This window comes from Mustela nigripes, chromosome 10 (assembly GCF_022355385.1).
Source record: "Mustela nigripes isolate SB6536 chromosome 10, MUSNIG.SB6536, whole genome shotgun sequence".
In the NCBI taxonomy this organism is placed as follows: Eukaryota; Metazoa; Chordata; class Mammalia; order Carnivora; family Mustelidae; genus Mustela; species Mustela nigripes.
In genome coordinates, this window is record NC_081566.1 from 16494419 (window position 1) to 16512636 (window position 18218).

At 37.5% G+C, this 18218-nt stretch overlaps 1 protein-coding gene across 2 annotated transcripts in view; it reads right to left on the reverse strand.

The window, feature by feature from the left end:
• ACBD6 (acyl-CoA binding domain containing 6) overlaps positions 1-18218 on the reverse strand; it is a 208049-nt gene that overhangs the window by 181504 nt on the left and 8327 nt on the right. For both annotated transcript variants that reach the window (XM_059414020.1, XM_059414019.1), the window contains exons 2-3: positions 17799-17863; positions 14143-14239 (exon numbers count right to left, since the gene is read on the reverse strand). In XM_059414020.1, the coding sequence (XP_059270003.1) occupies positions 14143-14239; positions 17799-17863 (162 nt within the window). The remainder of the gene's footprint in view (positions 1-14142; positions 14240-17798; positions 17864-18218) is intronic.

Sequence of the window (18218 nt, forward strand, 5' to 3'; positions counted from 1 at the left end):
TCACAGTGGCTACAAAGTTTTAATTCCCACCAAGAGTACACGAGGGTTCCTTTTTCTACACATTCTTGCTAATACTTGCTGTTTCTTGTGTTTTTTATTTTAGCCATTCTGACACATGAGATACTCTAGTTTTGATTTGCAATTCCCTGATGATGAGTAATGTTCAGCATCTTTTCATGTATCTGTTGGACATCTGGATGTCTTCTTTGGAGAAAATGTCTGTTCATTACTTCTGCCCATTTTTTAAATAGATTATTTATTTTGGGGGGTTTGACCCCAAATATATTGTCCAAATATATTTTGGACACTAACACTTTACAGGATATCACTTACAAATATCTTCTCTCATTCTGTAGATCGTTCTTTAGTTTTGTTGATTATCTCCTTTCCTCTGTAGAAGATTTTTATTTTAATATAATCCCAAGAGTTTATTTTTGGTTTTATTTCCTTTTCCTCAGGAGACATAGCTAGAAAAATGTTGCTGCTGTCAATGTCAGAAAAATTACTGCCTGTGTTCTCTTCTAGTATTTTTATGGTTTCACGTCTCACATTTAGGTCTTTAATCCATTCTGAATTTATTTTTGGGTATGGTGTAAGAAAATGATTTAGTTTCATTCTTTTGCAAGTAGCTGTCTAGTTTTCCCAACACCATTTATTGAAGTGACTGTCTTTTTCCCGTTGGGTATTCTTTCCTGCTTTGTCAAAGATTAATGGATCATATAATTGTGGATTTCTAGGGTTTTTATTCCATTCCCATTGATGTGTCTATTTTTATGCTGGTACCACACTGCTTTGATGACTATGGTTTTACAATTTAACCTGAACTCTGGAATTGTAACACCTCCAGCTTTGTCTTCCATTCTCAAAACTGCTTTGGCAATTTGGGGTCTTTTGTGCCTCCACATAATTTGTAGGATTTTTTTGTTGTTGTTGTTCTAGTTCTGCAAAAGATGCTGTTGGCATTTTGATGGGGACTGCAATTTAAGTATAGTCTGCTTTGGGTAGAATAAACATTTTAACAATATTTGTTCTTCCAATCCATTAGCATGGAGTGTCTTTCCATTTCCTTGTCTCTTCCAATTTGTTTCACCAGAGTTTTATAGTTTTCAGAGCACAGGTCTTTCACTTTTTTGGTTAGGTTTATTCCCAGGTATTCTATTTTGAGGGCAATTGAAATAAGACTGTTTTCCCAATTTCTCTTTCTGAAGCTTCGTTATTAGTGTATAGACATGCAACAGGTTTTTGCACAATGATTTCTATATCCTGTGACTTTACTGAATTCATTTTTTACTTCTGAATTCAAGTTTTTTGGGGGAGTCTTTCAGGTTTTTGATATAGAGTATCACGTGATCTACAAATAATGTAAGTTTTGCCTCTTCCTTACCAATCTGGATGCCTTTTATTTCTTTTGTTGCCTAATTTTTATGGCTAGGACTTTCAGTACTGTTAAATAAAAGTGGTGAGAGTGGCCATCCTTGTCTTGTTCCTGCTCTTAGGAGAAAAGCTTTTCTCTAATTACGTATGATGTTCACTGTGGGCTTTTCAAATACAGCCTTAATAATGTTGAGGTATATTCCCTCTAAACCTACTTTGTCAAGGGCTTTTATCATGTACTTTGTCAAATGCTTTATCTGTGTCTCCTGAAATGATCATAGGGTTTTTATCCTTTATCTTACTGATGCTGACTGATGTGCAAATATGGAACCACTCTTGCACACTGAGAATAAATCCCATTTGATCACAGTGAATGATTTAAATGTACTGTTGGATTCTTTTTGCTAGCATTTTGTTGCATCTGTATTCATCAAAAATACTGGCTTGTAATTCTCTTCATTTGTGGTGTCTTTATCAGTTTTAGTATTAAGGAAATGCTGGCCTCACAGAATGAATTTGGAAGCTTCCTTCTTCTATTTTTTGAAATAGTATTGAGAATAGGTAGTATTTGAGAATAGGTAGTAATTCTTCTTTAAATGTTTGACAGAGGGGCATCTGGGTGGCTCAGTCAATTACGTGCCTGTCTTTGGCTCATAATCTTGGGATTTTGGAACGGAGCCCTGGTTGGGCTTCTTGCTCACAGGGGAGCCTGATTCTCCCTCTGATCATGCGCCTGTGTGCTCTCTCTCAAAAAAGTAAAATCAATCAATGAATAAATATTTGATAGAATGAAGCCATCCTGTCCTAACTTCTGTGTTCACTAGGAGTGGGGTTTTTTTGTTTGTTTGTTTTGCATACTGATTCACCTCCTTGCTAGTAATCAATTTACTCATGTTTTCCATTTCTTCCTGCTTCAGCTTTGGTAGGTTATGTTTCTAGGAATTGATCCACTCCGTCTAGGTTGTCCAATTTGTTGGCATAGTTTTTCACTTGATCTTAGCCAAAAGGCCGAGAAGCGATTTGGCATAGTTTTTCATAACATTCTCTTACAACTGTATTTCTGTGGTGTTGATTGTTATTTCTCCTCTTTATTTTTTGATGAGTCTGGCTAGAGGTTTATGAATTTTATCTTTTCAAAGAACCAGCTCCTGGTTTCATTTATCTATTCGTTTAGTTCCTGTATCATTTATTTCTGCTCAATCTTTATTATTTCCTTCCTTCAGCAGAAGGGCTTTGTTTCCTGTCTTTTCTAACTCCTTTTGGTTTAAGATCAGGCTATTTGAATTTTATCTTGCTTTTTGAAGTAGGCCTGTATTGCCGTAAACTTCCCCCTTGGATCTACTTTGGAGCATCCCAAAGGTTTTGGATTGTTGTGTTTTCATTTTCGTTTCCTAGTACTTTTTGATTTCTCCTAATTAGTTGATCCATTGTTTAGGAAAATGTTATTTAATTTCCATGTATCTGTGGTCTTTCTAGCTTTTTTTTCTTATGGTTGATTTCCAATTTCATAGCATTGTGGTCAGAAAAGATGCATGATATGACTTCAATCTTTCTGAAATTTTTGAGACTTGTTTGGTGATCTAATAGGTCATCTAATCTGGAGAATATTCTATATGCACTTGAAAAGAATGTGTATTCTGATTTGGCATGGAATGTTCTGAATGTATCTATTAAATCCATCTGGTTCAGGGCATCAATCAAAGTCACTGTTTTCTTTCTTTCTTTTTTTAATTTGACATTCAGAGATCACAAGTAGTCAGAGAGGCAGGCAAAGAGAGAGAAGGGGAAGCAGGCCCCCCGCTTAGCAGAGAACCTGACTCGGGGCTCAATCCCAGGACCCTAAGATCATGACCCGAGCCGAAGGCAGAGGCTTTAACCCACTGAGCCACCCAGATGCCCCAAAGCCACTGTTTTCTTATTGATTTCTTCTTTGGATCGTCCGTCTTTTGATGTAAGTGTGGTATTAAAGTCCCCTACTATCATTGTATTACTATCAACTATTTCCTTGATGTTTGTTATTAACAGTTTTATGCATTTGGGTGCTCCCATGTTGGGTACATGTATAATTGTTATACTTTCTTGTTGGACTGTCTCCTTTATTATTATATAGTGTCCTTGTCTCTTTTTACAGACTTTGTTTTAAAGTTTATTTTGTGCATTATTAAGTATTTTTACTCCAGCTTTAAAATCCATTTGCATGGAAAATGTTTCTCCATCCCCTCACTTTCAATCCAGTATCTGAAATGAGTCTCTTGTAGGCAGCCTACAGATAGGTCCTGTTTTTTATCCACATCACCTCTCTTTTGATTGTGGTATTTTTGTCCTTTGACATTCAAAGTAGTTATCAATAAATATGTATTTATTGCCATTTTGTTACTTGTCTTGTGGTTGTTTCTCAAGTTTTTCTCTGATCCTTTCTTTTTCTCTTTCATGGTTTGCTGGTTTTCTTTATTGATACGTTTGACTTTCTCTTTGTTCTTTGCATACCTACTAGTGGTTTTGATTTGTGGTTACCATTAAGCTTGTATATAACATCTTCTGCATATAGCAGTCTCTATATTAAGTTGATGGTCATTTAAGCTTGAACCCATTCTTCTCTCCTTCCCATATTTTAGGTATATGATGTCTAATTTTATATCCTTTTGTGATTTCCTTGACTTTTATAGAGAAACATTTATTTTTATTGCTTTTGTGCTTCATACTTTCATACCGTCACTTCTGGTCTCTCCTTTCCTCTGAGTCCCCTTTAGTATTTCTTGTAGAGCTGGTTTAGTGGTCATGAACTCCTTTAGTTTTTTTCTGGAAAATCCTTTATCTCTCCATTATGAATAACAGCCTTCCCAGAGAGAGTATTCTTAGCTCCAGATTTTTCCCATCTGGCACTTTGAACATATCATGCCTCTTTCTTCTGGCCTGCAAGGTTTCTGTTTTAAAAGTCCACTGTCAGGGGAACTTAGGTGGCTCAGCTGGTTAAGCGTCTGCCTTTAGCTCAGGTCATGATCCCAGAGTCCTGGGATCGAGTCCCACATCAGTCTCCCTGCTCTACAGGGAGTCTGCTTCTCCCTCTTCCTGCCGCTCCCCCGCTTATACGCTCCCGCTGTCAAATAAATAAATAAAAATTAAATTAAAAAGTCCCCTGTTAGCTTAATTTGGTTTCCCTTGTATGTAAATTCCTTCTTTTGTCTCAATGCTTTAATTTTTTTTTATCACATTTTGCCATCTTAATTACAATATGTCTTGGTATTGATCTGCTTTTGTTGATTTTGTTGGAGGTTCTGTGTGAGTCCTGGATCTGGGTATCTGTTTCTTTCCCCAGATTAGGGAAGTTTTCAGCTACTATTTCTCTAAATAATTTTTCTACCCTCTTTTCTCTCTCTTCTGCTTCTAGGACCCCTGTAATAGGAATGTTATTATATCTGACGGAGTCACTGAGTTCCCTAAATCTATTCTCCTTCCACATAACTCTCTTTTCTCTCATTTGACCTGATTACTTTCCATTACTCCGTCTTCTGAGGTCATTAATCCATTCCTCTAGTTCTTACACCCTCCTTTTCATTCCATCAAGCATGTTGCTCATTCCATTTATTCAAATATTTCTGATATTCCTTATCTCGTAATCCTATCACTCATGTCTTCCACTCTTTTCTCAAGTCCAATGAGTATCTTTATGACCATCATTTTAAATTGTCTATCAAGCATGTTACTTATACCAATTTCACTTAGATCTCTGGCCATGGCCTTGTCCTGTTCTTTCATATGGGACAAATTCCTCTGCCATCTCATTTTGTCTAAGTTTTTATACCTGTTTCTGTGTGTTAAGAAAGTCAACTATAGGGGCGCCTGGGTGGAATGGTGGGTTAAGCCACTGCCTTTGACTCAGGTCATGATCACAGGGTCCTGGGATCGAGCCCCACACTGGGCTCTCTGCTCAGCGGGGAGCCTGCGTTCCCCCTCTCTCTCTGCCTGCCTCTCTGCTTACTTGTGATCTCTCTGTCAAATAAATAAATAAAATCTTTAAAAAAAAAGTCAACTATGTCTCCTATTCCATGGAATGGCTTTATGAAGAGGTCCTATAGTGTGCTATACTATAGTTCCCCAGTGTGTTTCCCAGGACCCAGGGAGTGACTCCAAAATGTGCTGCATGTGCTCTGCTGTTGTGTTTGGCCACTTTATCTTTCAGGCCAGTTGTCTGCAGAGGCTCTCCTTGCCTATTGTGAGCAATGTTTGGTCCTTGGCCCAAATGTGGTATTAAATAGGCGTGCTCTGGTCTGCTTGTGAAATGACACCTGTCACCACTACCACCAGAACCAAGGTTCTGCAAAACTCCCAGTCAGGAGACATGGTACAGATGGGTTTGGGCTGGTCTCCTAGGGGAGGGGCCCTGCCATGCTGGGACCAAGGCAAGTCTTACTGGGAAGAGCAACTCCATCAAAGCACAGGGCAGGGTTTGCTATAAGCAAGTTAGTTAGCAAGTGTTGGCCCTGTACTGTTTCCCACAGTACTGCTTATGCTGTGGTGCGTGGGAGGGAAACGGCACCTGCCAGCTCCCTGTTCCGGAAGCGATCGCTCTGTGAACTCTGATTTTCTGGGACACACTCAGAGATAAGCAAAAAACCTTCCCACTATGTGCCACAGATGCTCTTTAGATCATTGTGTCTACACTATATGTTTGCAGGATGTTTGTCCTGCCTTCTCTCCAAGGGCAGTCTCAATGCCTATGGGCTCTCCTAAGCCAAGCCGACTGACCTTTAAGGCCAGATGTTAAACCCTGCTGGTTTCGAGAGTTCATGAAATTCAGCCCCTGTTGAAGCCCTTTCTAAGCCAACAGCTATGCAGATTCGTTTTCCCCATGCGCTCTCCTGTGTGCTAATCTGTATCTCACCTCTCTCTACAATCATGGCTTCCTCCCCCATTACAGCAGCCACATTCTGTTTCTCTCCCAAAATGAGTCTCTGTACTTCCTATCTTCAGCAGCCACATTCTGTTTCTCTCCCAAAATGAGTCTCTGTACTTCCTATCTTCTTGGATGTGGCCTCTTTCCTGCCTTTAGTTGTTGAGTTTGTTGTGACAGTCCTCAGGTCAGTTCTGGGGTATTTAGGATATAGTTGTCTAGTTGTATTAGTGGCAGGAAGTGTGCCTAGGGTCCTTGTACTCTGCCACCATCTCCCCAACATTTGTCAACACTTTTTATATCTTAAATTTACATGTTGTTCTATATCAACTGACCTAAAAAAATCAGAGTGGGGAAGAGATAAAATGGAGTTTGAGGTGGGTCCCAAATCCAATAACTAGTGTCTATGTGAGAAAAAGGAAAGGAAGATTTGGATACAGACATGCCGGGAAGAAGGCCATGTAGACAGAGGCAGAAACTGGAGTTACGCTGACACAAGTCAAAGAATACCCGGGGCCACCAGAAGCTGGTAGCAGCAAGAGAGGATTCTACCCTACAGCCTTCAATGAGAACAAGGCTTTGCTAACACTTGATTTTGGACCTTGAGCCTCCAGAACTGTGAAAGAATAAATTTCTGTGTTTTATACTACAAAGTACCAGTTTGTGATATTTTGCTATGGCAATTCTAGGAAACTGATATAGCCTATAACATTTTGTGACAAAAAGTAAGAAATGGCTCAAAGATTGATGGGGACATATCAAAAGAAGACAAGAGCCATTTTGAAGGAGCTCCCAGTGACCAAATAATGATAGTAATGGACTGTAGCCCATTGAAAAAAACAGAAATCTGTGAGTATATACAGTACAGATACACAGACATGGATGCTGGGAGAAGCAATCAGCCATGGACCCTGAGCATCTCTACGCATTCTCCTTGGGTATGTCCGGCTCTGACTACTCTCTACCTGGGCCATTTCTCAGGGTTGTGTGTATAGCAAGCACCTCAGGGATGAGGGATATTTTCCCAAACCCTGACAAAGAGCAAGCTTGCTTCCATGTGCTATGAAAGTGGTGAATCTCCAAAGCTCCTTCGCTGTAACACAACCCACTGCATATGCAGGAATCCATCCAGGCCCACCTGCATCATCCCTCTGGGACTTGGGGGATTCGAGAAACCAATGCAAATCAAATAAATCTCATGCAGTTTGGCATACCATGAATAATAAAGGCCTTTGGCCCGGATCCAGGAGTCAAACCTCTGCCAGTATCTAAGAAACAGTAACAGACTAACTTATTAGCTTACAAGTAGGGTACAATCCTAGATCTTTCATAGTTCTTGACAATGAATAAATAAATAAATAAACAGGGGAGAAGGGAAAGCCCATGTTTATAGAAGAATGCCAAATAATAAATGTAGAAGAATTGATGGGAGTTGGAAAATCATTAATAGATATTAAAACTAGTGGGTAGGGGCACCTGGGTGGCTCATTCAGTTAAGTGGTGAAATTCAGCTTGGGGTCATGATCCTGAGGTCCTGGGATTAACCCTACATCAGGCTCCCTGGTCAGCGGACAGCCTGCCTCTCCTCCCTCTGCCTGCCGCTCCGCCTACTTGTGCTCTCTATCCCTCTGTCAAATAAATAAATAAAATCTTAAAAACAAAACTAGTCAATAAAATTTGATGAGGAAAAGGATATTTACATAGTCTCAAAGTATCTCCTCACAAATTACTAATTACAAAGGGAAAAACAGAAATTTTACAGTAGAGAAATCTGGCAGACACCACATTAAGAAAGTGATCAAAGTTAACATAATCAACACTGGGACAAATAGACATCATGTATCTCCTGGTATAATGCACTGAGAAGGGCATAATCCTGTGGTATTTCTCCTAAAAATGTATAATCTGAATCTAATTATGAGGAAACATCAGAACAGCCCAAACTGGGACATTCTACAAAAGAGCTGGCCTATATTCTTCAAACCTATCATACATAGTATAGAAAGAAAAACAAAGGCTAAGCAACTGTTCCAGACTAAAGGAGGCTAAAGAAACAACTAAATACAGTGCATGATCCTGGACTGGATGATAGATCAGAATGTTTCAAAGACTATGAAGATTTTTTAAATAAATGATCAATTTGAATATGGATCATAGATTCAAGAATATTGAATCAATATTAAAATTTCTGATTTTAAGAAAAAAGAACTATTGTACACTGTTGGTTAGAATATAAATTGGTACAGCCATTATAGGAAACAGCATGGAGGTTCTTCAAAAAAATTAAAAATGGGGGGGTTCTTGGGAGGCTTAGTCAGTTAAGTGTCTGACTTTGGCTCAGGTCATGATCTCAGGCTCCTGGGATCCAGCCCTGCATCAGGCTCTACACTCAGCAGGAAGTCAGCTTCTCCCTCTCTTTCTGCCCCATCCTCCAGACATGGGCACACACCCGTGTGTGCACTCTCTTTCTCTCAAATAAATAAATAAAATCTTCCAAAAAAATTAAAAATTAGAACTCTCATGTGATCCAGTAATGCCAGTTTTGGGTATATATCTAAAGGAAATGAAATCAGGATCTTAAAGAGATATCTGCACTCCCATGTTCACAGCAGCATTATTCACAATAACTAAGATATGGAAATAATCTAAGTGTTTACCTAAGGATGAATGGATAAAGAAGATGTGGTATGTGTATATATACACATATATACATACACACACAATGGAATATTATTCAGCCATGAGAAAGAAGCAAATCCTGACAACACAGATGAACCTGGAGGACATTATGCTAAGTGAAATAAACCAGACAAATATTAAATGATCTCACTTTGATGTAGAATTTAATGAAATTAAAAAGTCAAACTCACAGCAGCAGCAAATAGAGTAGGTGATTACTAGGGGCTGGTGGGGAATGGGAGATAGGGAGATGTTGGTCAAAGGGTACAAAATTGCAGTTATGCAGGATAAATAAATCTAGAGATCTAATATACAGGCATGATAGGGGCGTCTGACTTGCTCAGTTGGTAGAGCAACCGCTCTTGATCTCCAGGTCATGAGTTCAAGCTCCACACTGGGCATGGAGTTTACTTTAAAAAAAAATTCTTAAAAATTAAAAAAAAATAATAATAGGGGTGCCTGGATGGCTAGGTGGGTTGAAGCCTCTGCCTTCGGTTTGGTTCATGATCCCAGGGTCCTGGGATCGAGTCCCACATCAGGCTCTCTGCTCAGCGGGGAGCCTGCTTCCTCCTCTCTCTCTCTGCCTGCCTCTCATCTCTGTCTGTCAAATAAATAAATAAAATTTAAAAAAAATAATATACAGGCATGATGACTATAATAAATAATGCTGTACTGAATACTGAAAATATGCTGAGAGAGTAAATCAGGTAATCTCATCACAAAAAAAAGATAACTATACGAGAAGAAGATATATTAGTTAGACTATAGTTACCATTTCACTATATGTACATCTATCTATATGTACACAACTGATGTGTGTGTGTATACAGAATGCCCTGCAGGAACTCTGAGCCCAGAGGGTCTTAAAAAAAAAGAGAAAAGAAATTTCAAAAGAACTCATGACACCAAAAAAAGTCCAAATTTTTATAATGATGGTAGAATAACAAAGTCTTTGTTCTAAGAAATAATGAAGTATTTAGTGAGTAGGGGACACAATATCTGTGACTTATCTAAAATAGTCTGCAACTTATGTAAAATGGTTCAGAAAAAATTTGAGTGTGCATATAAATAGGGAGAATGCTAAAGCAAATATAGACAACTGGTATATCTAGGGGCAATTGGGTGGCTCAGTCGGTTGAGCGGCTGCCTTCAGTTCAGGTCATGATCTCTGGGTCCTGGGATCGAGCCCCCACATGGGGCTCCCTGCTCAGTGAGGAGCCTGCTGCTCCCTTTCCCCACCCACCTGCCTCCTGCCCCCCACTGGTACTCTCTCTTACTCTTCTCTCAAATAAATAAAACCTTTGAAAAAATAAAAATAAAAATAAACGATTGGTATATCTTAAATAAAGACTATCCAGAAGTTCCTTGCACTATTTCTGAAACTTGAAAAAAATTATATCATGTATAATTAGTTAATAATGTACCATTATTATTATTATTAATACATTATATAATATATAATATATATATTAAAATAATACATTACATTAATTATACATTATATAATATATATTATATAATGTATTATATTAATACATTACTTAATATTCTTATTTAATTCATAATTACTTATTAAATATTATTTATTATTTAAAATCTGCTAAGAGAGTAGATACCAAGGGTTCTCAGCTCCAGTAAAAAATGGTAACCATGAGGGGCGCCTGGGTGGCTCAGTGGGTTAAGCCTCTGCCTTCAGCTCAGGTCATGATCTCAGAGTCCTGGGATCGAGCCCCACATCGGGCTCTCTGCTCAGCGGGGAGCCTGCTTCCTCCTCTCTCTGCCTCTCTCTCTGCCTACTTGTGATCTCTGTCTGTCAAATAAATAAATAAAATCTTTAAAAAAAAAATGGTAACCATGAAAGGTAATGAAAATGTTCATAAGTTTGACTGTGAGAATCATTTCACAATGTATACATGTATCAAAGAGTAAAACATCATGCTGTACATCTTACATGGATACAATTTTTATTTGTCAAAAATCATGAAAATAAGTTATACCAAAATAAAAACTTAACACCTCTCCCTGGCAAAAAAAAACAAATAAGGCAAAAGAATTGCCTTGATTAGATACTGGACAGCACATTCTTAAAATAAGATGAAACATAAGAGAAAACACAGACAAGGGTTTACATTTTAAGTTATTGTTCATTTTATACTTTACTTCATACTCCATGGAGCTTTGATTAAAACAGTAAACTACATTTACTTGAATTTTTCATACACATACACACCCATAAGTTTAGATGGATGCTATACATATGTTTTATACATATATAGATGTATATGTGTGTAAATACATGTAAATATAAAATGTCAGATATAGAAAAGAAAAACAGAGAGATTAAGAGTGGGGCTCTGAACTCCTATACAGGCAAGTCTAAATCCCAGTACCATCACTGATAACCTGGCTAATCTTGGGCAAGACAATAAACCGCTCTGTGCCTGAATCTCCTCATTTTTAAAATGCAGACAATAGGGGCACCTGAGTGGCTCAGCTCGTTAAGCATCTGCCCTCGGCTCAGGTCATGATCTCGGGGTCCTGGGAGGGAGCCCACATCAGGCTTCCTGATCAGCTAAGAGTCTGCTTCTCCCTCTGCCCTTCCTCCCTTCCTTCCCCCTCCTCGTGCTCTCTTTCTTTTCAATAAATAATTCTAAAAAAAATTTTTTTTAAAAGATTCCCTTTAAAATGTAGACAATAATGTTTCTAATCTAAGATTCTTATGGGGGCCCTTGGGTGGCACAGTCAGTAGGGCATGCAACTCTTGATTTTGGGGTCATGAGTTTGAGCCCCACACTGGGTTTAGAGACTACTTAAAAATAAAAAAAAATCTTAAAATTCGTGTGAAGATTTCAAAGGACAACACATGTAAAGACCTTAGCACATTCAGCAATGAGAGTTATTATTATTTCACTGGTTTCCAAAACTAGTACCAAAAGAAAATGATTCTCTACCTAAAAGATAATTAATGAAATACCAAATGGCTTGAGATTGCAGTTACAAACTACTTCATACCAGTCTGAAAGAAAGGGGAAAAAAAGCCGAGTCAAAGGGGACCAGACCAGAGTGTTTAAATTAAAATTTAAACAAAAATAAAAAATTAAACATAATAAAAAATTAAAAATTTAAACAAAACATAAAATTCCTCTTTACAACTAGATTACAGATGTCAAAACATTTTGAGAACAATGTATTAAGAATGATCTTCGTTTTTTTTTAAGAGAAAGAAAGAGAGCATGTGCAGGACACAGGTGTTGGGGGGAAAGCAGAAGGAGAGAGAATCTTAAGCAGACTCCACATCCAGTACGGAGTCCCACAGGGGGCTGATCTCACAACCCTGAGAAAATTATCTTTATTTGAAAGTTCCTTTGATTCTGCTTAGTTTACTCAAATTTATATTCAATAGGTGAGATTTACAGGGTTTTTTTTTTTTTAAAACTATTTCTTTTAAAAGCATCCTTACCACCTGTTTAAATTTCTAAAAGGGAGAACTACTTGACCACATGGACTCTGCAACCATTTGTAAGAGTTCCAGTTAACAGGGGCACTTGGGTGTCTCAGTCAGTTGAGCATCCACTCTTGGTTTCAGCTCAGGTCATGATCTCATGTGTCGGTTGTGAGATCGAGCCCAAAATTGGGCTCCAGGCTTGACGAGGAGTCTGTTTGAAGATTCTCTCCCTCTGCCCCTCCCCTCCTCCTACATACGCACACACAAGTACACACACACACACACACACACATTCTCTCTCTCTCTCTCTCTCTCTCTCTAGGAAAAATAAATAAATCTTTAAAAAAAAAAAAGAATGGTGGTTAACGGAATTTTATTTAGTAATTAAGATACTGAAGGAGAATAATAAATTATGTCATTTATCAGAACTTATAAACTCAAATGCCTACATAGGCCAGGCATCAGAAACAATCACGTAAAATCAGTAAGGAAGAACTAAGACCCACAGAGACTGAAGAGCAAAGTACTCACCAAAACGCATTCAAACTCAAGTTTTGTTTGGTTTTTTAAACACTGTGGCATATGTGTTCAGGCTGTTTTCACCACTTAATTTCAGATACAAAGTCCTTAGGACCTTTATGATACAATGCAAACTTGATGTCTCATAAAAGATACTAACAAAATGGATTATTTCTGAAAATATTCATGCACTTCAAAAACATCACGAAATGTTTCAATGACTTCAGAAAGGCAGTTTTATCTTTAAAGATATCCTAAATGGGTTACCTCTCCCTCTTTGTGCTCACAATTCAGATACACTTTCATACGTCATAATACATAATCTTTAAGGTACCTTACAACTGACATTTTATGATACCACGATTATTAAACAAAATTCCTTCCAGCTGGTGAAACATGCATACCTATGAAATAATTTAATTACTACCAAAACATCTGAAAATTGCTATATTCATTCATCCCTGAAATGTTTGGCCTAAATATTTTTAATGAAAATTAATACTTAATTTGCATTTTGGACATGGTACTGACACTTTATCCCATTTAAATACCTGTCACCAATGTTTTAAAAAAGTTTTTTGAAATAAAATACCAATCCCACCTTTAATAAAGTCTTTTAGATGTTCTCCAGTAAGTATACTAGGAAAAGAAGGTACATTTAAGTGAACAATACCCAGTATCTGCAAGGTCCAAAGTAATCTCTCTTTTCCACTGGATTCCCTAGCACTTGCATCACCATTTTATATTATAATCATATTTTGTATATTTTATCTTCTCTAATATGCTTTAAATTATGTAATGGCAGAAAGCCTATCTTTATATTTTATCCGCATCAAAAAGCATTTAGTACTTGTACAGAAGTGCTCATTAAAAAAAAAAAATCCAAGAGAAACCTACCATTTCTCAAGAAAATGATGATCTCAAGTTAAGCTCTTTCAAAATCTGAAATGAACTTTTTTTTTTTACAAAATTCAGAGAAGTTCTCACTATCTGTAGCTGGCTAATATTTAAGCAATATTTAAGCAAATTTTGAGGTAGATAAATATTACAATAACTCTCCCTCTCCCTCAGCCCCTCCCCACTCTCCACCCCGCCATGCTTTCTCCTCAAATAAATAAAATCTTAAAAAAAAAAAAAAAAAAGATACTTAAGCTTAGGCTTAGTTTTAAGCCTTTATTTGAGAGGAAGATGCTATGATTTTGGAAAATATTATTTACCAATCATCAAATCTTACCTGAGGATTCCAACCTGGATCTAATTTCTTAACTACTGCAATATACTCCCGCATTGCTTGACTGGGGCTTGAATCACCAAGTGCTTTCCATGCTTCCCTACAGTAAAGAATATCCAAAATGATGTATCATTATCTATGGAAGTAACATAAATGGCATATTCCTTTTTAGTATTAAAAACTAGCATGCAAAACAACAACAACAACAACAACAACAACAAAAACTGGCATGCAAATGTCCACAATAGCCAAACTATGGAAAGAACCTAGATGTCCATCAACAGATGAATGGATAAAGAAGATGTGAGATATATGTATGTATATATATATACATACATACATACACACACAACAGAATAGTATGCAGCCATCAAAAGAAATAAAATCTTGCCATTTGTGACAACGTGGATGGAACTAGAAGGTATTATGCTGAGCAAAATAAATCAATCAGAGAAAGACAATTACCATATGATCTCCCTGATACAAGGAAGTTGAGAGGCAACGTGGGGGGTTTGGGGAGGTAGGAAAGGAATAAATGAAACAAGATGGGATCGGGAGGGAGATAAACCATAAGAGACTCTTAATCTCACAAAACAAACTGAGGGTTGCCAGGGGTGAGAGGGTAGAGGGAGGGTGGTGGTGTTATGGACACTGGGGAAGGTATGTGCTATGGTGAATGCTGTGAAGTGTGTAAACCTGGCGATTCACAGACCTGTACCCCTGGAACTAATAGTACATTATATGTTATTAAAAAAATTGAAAAATCCAAAAAGCAAAAACTGGCATGCACATTTTAAGGATGTGAGATATAGACAGAAGAAGCCATAGATGAGTAGCTCTTTTTTTGCATTCACAATGGCCTATACCAACACAGATTACACTCCACGACCTAAGGAGACTTTTTAGACATTTTTTTCCCTAATCACCCTCCCCCATGAAATTTTATAACACAGATATGTTGCATATTGAATGAATTTTAGAAGACCACAAACAACTGTAATATCCAAGATTTTATAACTCCCCCAAACCCACCTTTCATCCCTACTGATCTACAGACCAATAAAAGTAGTTTCCACCTTCTACAGTATTTTGGTAACATGGGAACGAATCACACAAATCAATATCCCTTGGGAAAATACTTTGAACTTCGAATTTAAGCTGGGAGAAATATGCCTTCCCCTCTTGTTGTTCTCTCAAGTCCCACACAGGGACTTCAAAAAGTGAGGGGTGTTAAGGACAGAGGTAAGAATTCTAATTAGTAAGAAGGTAGGGACTACTCTGCAGGATAAATATCAAGAGTAATATTCTAGTCCTGTGCCCCTTTGGAGTCATCCTTTCCTTCTTTCTGCAAGCTGCCTAGATAGGCTCCTTCTTGGTCTTGCCCTGCCAATTCTTTCTACTTTCACCCAGGAAGTAGATCCACTGATTCACTGTAAAATATAATTCAGTGCCAAGGTTTTTCACTACCATCCTGCTCCCACAATGAATATAACATCTTTTTGAAATTTTCCAAGTTTATTTTTACTGATCCTCTTGAGAGTTACCTGTGTACATCCTAACATCTACACCTAAATATATCAGCATATATCAAATGGGAAATTTAACATTAATATTATTATATAAACATAGATGACCTTCACGTTTCCCTGATTTCCCACTAATGTCCTTTGTAGATTTCTTCTCCCAGACCAGGAGCCAATCAAGATTCACACATAGCGTTGAGTTTTGTGTATCTTTAGCCTTTTTTGTCTTCCATGATACTGATATTTTTTAAGAGTCCACACCAGTTTTATAAGATATCTCTCAATTTGGATTTGTCTGACTGTTTCCTCACCTACACGGTGTTCCTCCCCAAAAATGAATAATCATGATTAGAGTCAGGTTAAAGGTTTTGGCAAAAGCAATATACAAGTGAGAAAAAAAAAAAAGCAATATACAAGTGAGAAGTCCTTCACAATGTATCCCATTGGCAGCACAGGACATCACTTTGTCCCACCCATCACCAAAGATAAGATTAAGGACTTGGTAGAAGCAGTTTCTCCTGTCATCTTCCCTGTAATTAAAAAGTCAACTGAGGATCAGATTGTGTATATGCTCCTCAGTAGTTTTTCATCTAATGGTTTTAGCATCCCCTGATGATTCCTGAATCATTCCTGAATTATTATATATTATATATATATTATATATTCCTGAATTATTATAGTGGTTGTAAAATCAAAACTTCAAAATTGCTAAGAAACAATGTTAAAACAGGCAAGCACAGTGGAAAAAGTAATGCTGAAGTTATGAAATTTCAGAAATTAAAACAAAACAAAACAAAACACAATAAAAGTTGCATCAGGTGTTCTCCACAACAGTAATAAAGTGTCAGAGACCTATTGGTTATCATCAGCAGAGAGCTCTGCCAGAACGGAACTCAAAGCACTGCTTCCTTCACCGAGAAGGTCCTACACACAAAAAAAGGCGGCTGAACTAAACATGGGCTTAATGACGTAACTGATTTACACTCAAGTTTAAAATGTGCATCTCTTTGCAGCTGGGTAGCAAACAGTTTGTAGACAGGCAACTTGTCAGGGGACTACACCTTGAGTAGCACTGCTTTAGAATGTAAAGTTAGAATCCATTTTTGGTGCTCTTCTCTTCAACCATATTTCATTTTTTTTTAAACCCCACCCTTTATACTTTTAATTCAGGGTTGATGCTTGCAAAGTTCTTCCTCCTATAACTAAGGGTCTCTATTATATGCATTTTCTTTTTTTCACTTAGGGTAAGAGTAAATAAGACCAATTACCAATTGTCATGATGACGAACCTCTGAATTCAGAGTAAAAAAACTGGGAAGGGGATAATCTTTTTATGGATTCAGAAAAGAAGCAGGACTCAGAATCTCCCCCCTCCCACCTTTCTTCCCAAGCAGTTATTATAAGCACTTCACTGTGGTGTGGGTGGGGCAAGGTACCGAAGAGCACAAGAGATAAGAAGATAAAATTGGGGCAGGGGAGAAGAATAATACTGGGTGGCTCAGTGGGTTAAGCCTCTGCCTTTGGCTCAGGTCATGATCTCAGGGTCCTGGGATCAAGCCCTGCATCAGGATCTCACTCAGCTCAGCGGGGAGCCTGCTTCCCTCTCTCTCTCTGCCTGCCTCTCTGCCTACTTGTGATCTCTCTCTGTCAAGTAAATAAATAAAATCTTAAAATATATATAAAATATATATACATCCACACACATACGTACACATATGTATACACACAGAGACACACAGAATAGAAACGGGATTGATCCTGTTCTTCTCCCTTCCCATCCTCCTATCCTTTCAAGATTCCTCCGCAGGGCAGAAGTGGTGATCCATTAGGGGCTGAATGACAGGACAGGAAGATCTCAAGCAATAGCTCCTACCATCACTCTCTAAGAAGCTAGTCATATGGAAGGAGTGTATGTCTGTCATGAACTATGTGTATACCAACATCATGGCATGAGAATCCTTTAGTAGACTTAGCTGAAAGCGGATTCTTTTAATCTCTCTCCCAACTGCACATTGTTAGCACAGTCTTCAGCAGAGAGATTAATATAAAAATAATTCTTTAATCTGCTCACTACTTTCTAATTCCTAAACACCTAAACCATTTCCAACAACCTTATTAGATTCCAAGAATTTCTTACCATTTTTGCTTTCCTTCAAAATCAAAGAAGCTTGGTTTAGGAGTATTGCAATTTCCAACTTTGACCTAATTGAAGGGAGGGGAAAAAATACATCAAGAACTTATTTTTCAAAGAATTGCCAGAGAAACTTTTTTTTTTTTTCAAATTTATTATGTATACTCAGTAACTACAGGTTAGAAAATATTTGCATCTATATAGAATAACAAAATTTAACATTCTTTGCAAAAGCAAACAAAAGAACAAATTTTAAATACAAGCTGCTTTAACTTACTGTATAAAATCACTGTTTCTAATTCTGTGATACATAAAAAAATATGAGTGAAAACACTTGCACTCCTAAACTAGTAGGCAAATTATATATAAAAGGCAAATTATAAATATAAATTATGTAATCCTTATTACCAATTATCATATAAAAGA